Source organism: Homarus americanus, unplaced genomic scaffold (assembly GCF_018991925.1).
Source record: "Homarus americanus isolate GMGI-L3 unplaced genomic scaffold, GMGI_Hamer_2.0 scaffold23755, whole genome shotgun sequence".
In the NCBI taxonomy this organism is placed as follows: domain Eukaryota; kingdom Metazoa; phylum Arthropoda; class Malacostraca; order Decapoda; family Nephropidae; genus Homarus; species Homarus americanus.
The window spans coordinates 8,757-12,303 of record NW_024741216.1 but is presented as its reverse complement, the minus strand read 5'-3'; the positions used below and the strand labels follow the sequence as shown (position 1 = coordinate 12,303).

At 39.8% G+C, this 3,547-nt stretch overlaps 1 protein-coding gene across 1 annotated transcript; it reads right to left on the bottom strand.

The window, feature by feature from the left end:
• Positions 1-380: 380 nt before the first annotated feature.
• LOC121875808 lies at positions 381-2,974 on the bottom strand. The gene is made up of 3 exons (XM_042380501.1): positions 2,767-2,974; positions 1,428-1,559; positions 381-905 (listed from the first exon to the last, which is right to left on the bottom strand). Exons 1-3 carry the CDS (start codon positions 2,940-2,942, stop codon positions 752-754), a joined length of 462 nt encoding a protein of 153 aa, XP_042236435.1. The 5' UTR covers positions 2,943-2,974; the 3' UTR covers positions 381-751.
• Between the last annotated feature and the right edge of the window lie 573 nt (positions 2,975-3,547).

The window sequence follows — 3,547 nt, the reverse complement described above, 5'->3', positions numbered from 1 at the left end:
CAGTATGGTACAGTACAGTACAGTACAGTACAGTACAGTACAGTACAGTACAGTCCAGTACAGTCCAGTACAGTACAGTACAGTACAGTACAGTACAGTACAGTACAGTATGGTACAGTACAGTACAGTACAGTACAGTACAGTACTTACTTAACTGATGTAAGTGTTTATTTCTGTCTTTAGGGTGTTGTACCTCTAGTGACCATATTTTGTACAGCACAGTTGGGGACGTACTGTACTGCGCTGCACTGTATTGTACTGTACTGTACTGTACTGTACTGTACTGGACCTGACTGGAATGGACTGGACTGGAATGGATTGTACTGTATTCATTATTGGTTGGCTTTCTTCAGTGGTTTAGGTTATATACATAAACAGTGTTTGAGGTGCAATATTTTATTATATTCTGCCAAGATTCTCTAAATGATTAATAGATAATATATAATGTCTTGATAAAGTCTTATACAAGTAGTGATGACATGTCTCTATAAAGTGCTGTATTGGTTAGGTTACATTGGGTCATGTTAGAGGTGATAAATTTAGGGTTTGCTGGGGATAGGTGGGTTAGGTCATTAAGGGACAGGTTACATTAGGCCAGGCTGACATAGGAAGGTTTGGTCAGGTTTCCGGGTCCAGGGGTTAGTGAAGCCTGGAACACTAGCATGTCACTCCTTCAGATGAACAAATCCCAAGGAATTCCTCATAGTGGTCCTGGTAGTCGTGGTGCAGGTAAGAGAGAGGCAGCTGCTTCTCACATTACTTGTTGTGGTTGGTCATTGGTTTGTTCTCTTAGGCACGTGATGGAACATTTGTACCCAGGGGAGTTATGCTGGCCATTGGTTATGAATTCGAGGTTCATCTCGTTGGTGGGGAAGACCCAGGTAGATGTAATATTCCCGCAGAATCTGTTGTGGATAACGCCATCATATAGTAATTAACATTGGCTGGTTATAGTGACCGGCAGGAGGTTATAGTGAGGTATTATTATCAGTTTATGCTCAGACTGAGGAGACAAAGTATTCGAGGTAACAGGAGTAATAATGTGTTAGTGGTTGTAATTAAAGTAATAGTTATTGAAGCATCACAAGTTAGTAAGAGTGTTATTACTTGATAATATTACCAACATCAAAAGTAAAGGTTTAATGATAGATAAAAATAATCCAAGTAGTGTTATGACTGGATCACATATTGTCTTTATGTCCAGTAACTTCTAATGTTACTATCAACATCACACACAGAAGTAGTAGTTGTTGTAGTAGTAGTAGTAGTAGTGTAATTTTAAGGAGAACCAGTATTGTAATACTATTTGCATTGTATAATAACAATAGCAGTAAAAGTTTTTTTTAGTTTGTAGTAAAGGTAGTAAGAGTAACAGTAGTAGAGGTGGTGGTGGTGGTGGTGGTGGTGTTGTACCGTGTAACACATACGTGGAGGAAGTGGTGTTGTAGGATATGATGAGTCGTTCATTGGCACAGGTGGAGAGGTCTTCCAGGTTAAATACTTCGCAGTTGACTTCAAACATGGCAGGCGGTGACTGGCAGACGATATTCTGTTGACAACTGTGGGAAGGAGTGAACACCTGTAGACGTTATTGTGGAAGACGGAATAATCTTAGAGGAATACAGGTGTTGGTGGAACTAACACCTGTGGTGGTGATAATGTTAGAGGAACACAGGTAGAACTAACACCTGTAATCGTCTTTGTATCCTCGGGAAGGTTACAGTTTGGACGCCATTTAGTTTGTCATCTTGGTATTGTGTCTTAGATAGGGTTGCCATATCTGAACATTAAAAAAAGAGGACGTTCCCGAAGACATCATGCCCCCCCCCCCCCTTGCCTGGCACACACTTTGGCGCTATGTAACCTTGATGCAGCCGTGACCCTTTTATGCTCTGGAAAAGTACAACAAATCTTAAGCACTAGCTGTGGCACCACGCGACAAACCCACAACAGAGACTAAGATCAAACACTGTCACTGCAGGTTAAAGACTGGCCAACCACCGGCCACCGTCATAGTTGTCGACACACGTAAATAATATAGCGAAAGTGGCTAGATTGTGGTTGGAAATTGCTAAAATGCCTTAAAAGCAGGACAAGAAAAACAAATGATACAGTGTAAAAAAAGCCATAAGAAAAAAATGGTATACTTTCAACATTTCATATGTGGCTGTAATAGCAACTAAATAAAAAAATTATAATAATGCGCGTGGCTGAAGAACAAGGAAAAGCAGTACATGGCACTACAGTTTACCCCAAAAACTGCTAGCAGCTAAGTTGACACCACCGTACAGGCGTACACGTGACTTATCAGCTGACGAGAACTGAACAAGATCTCTACTGTTTCCACCTCCCCTCTCTCACAGTCTCTCTCTCTCTCTCTCTCTCTCTCTCTCGTCATTACAGTTTCATGTTTCTTTCCGTGGAGAAAATGATGGAAGCTGAAATTCCGGACTTTTGAAGAATTTTAAAAATTCCTTCCGGATGAAGATTTCGAGACCTAAATGGAGGACATGTCCGGGAAAATACGGACGTATGGCAACCCTGGTCTTAGACATATTGGAACACCTTTAATTTAAGAGAAACATTAAACACCTTGAGGATCCTCGTTTAAAAGTTACAGTAACTTACGTTAATATGACTGCAGACGTGAACAAGTATTTAACTGAAGCAACAGCACAAACATATTGACCTGAGACTACCTGTATTGTTATGGTGTACCTGTAGTGTTATGGTGTACGTGTGAAGGTGAACTGGGGATGATCTTACCTGCTCTTGTTGGTCAGGCGGGCGGGGTAACCTGGTGACTGCACCAAGACCACATCGCCGAGATTCATGGTGTGGGAGACACACGGAAGGATCACTGGATCTACCGGAGCAGTTTTGTTGTCTATTGCTCCCACAACCGTGACGGTCACCACCAGTAGGGTCAACATGTACTTCATCCTCAAACAACTTGTTCACTTTTCTGTAACAACTGAACAAGTTTTGTGGGTTAATAAAGTGTTTATTATCACATATAAAAGTTATCTCCTACGACTTAGAATATAATATGAAATGTTTAATGTTGATGTTAGCAGTAATAATAATTGTTTATGTTTTCACCTTAGTTACACCTTGATCTGAATTAGTAAAAGTAACATACATCATTAATTCTGTTTTAGCCGATCTCGTAGGATCAGGCGTAACACCTGATAAGTGTAAACATGTTAACAACAATACTCATAATAAGAAAACTTAACAAAAGGTAAACATTTCAAACAATTTCGTGGATGATAAATGACCATCATAAATAATAATAATAATAATAATAGTAATAATTATGTTACACTGTTTAATTTGCCTCATTATCTTCAGCTTTTGAGAACAAGTTAAAAAGTAATAGCGGATACTGTACTGTACTGTAATATATAGTACTGTACTGCACTGTGCTGTACTAAACAGTACTGCACTGCACTACACTGTGCTGTACTAAACAGTACTGCACTGCACTACACTGTGCTGTACTAAACAGTACTGCACTGCACTACACTGTGCTGTACTAAACAGT

Bases quoted from the DNA above. Each gene is read 5' to 3' on its own strand.
- LOC121875808 (XM_042380501.1), bottom strand. From the start codon at position 2,942: ATGAAGTACATGTTGACCCTACTGGTGGTGACCGTCACGGTTGTGGGA. The intron at 1,560-2,766 runs GTAAGATCATCC...TCCTTCCCACAG, and splicing joins CGCCTGACCAACAAGAGCAG to TTGTCAACAGAATATCGTCT. The intron at 906-1,427 runs GTATGTGTTACA...TATCCACAACAG, and splicing joins TACAACACCACTTCCTCCAC to ATTCTGCGGGAATATTACAT.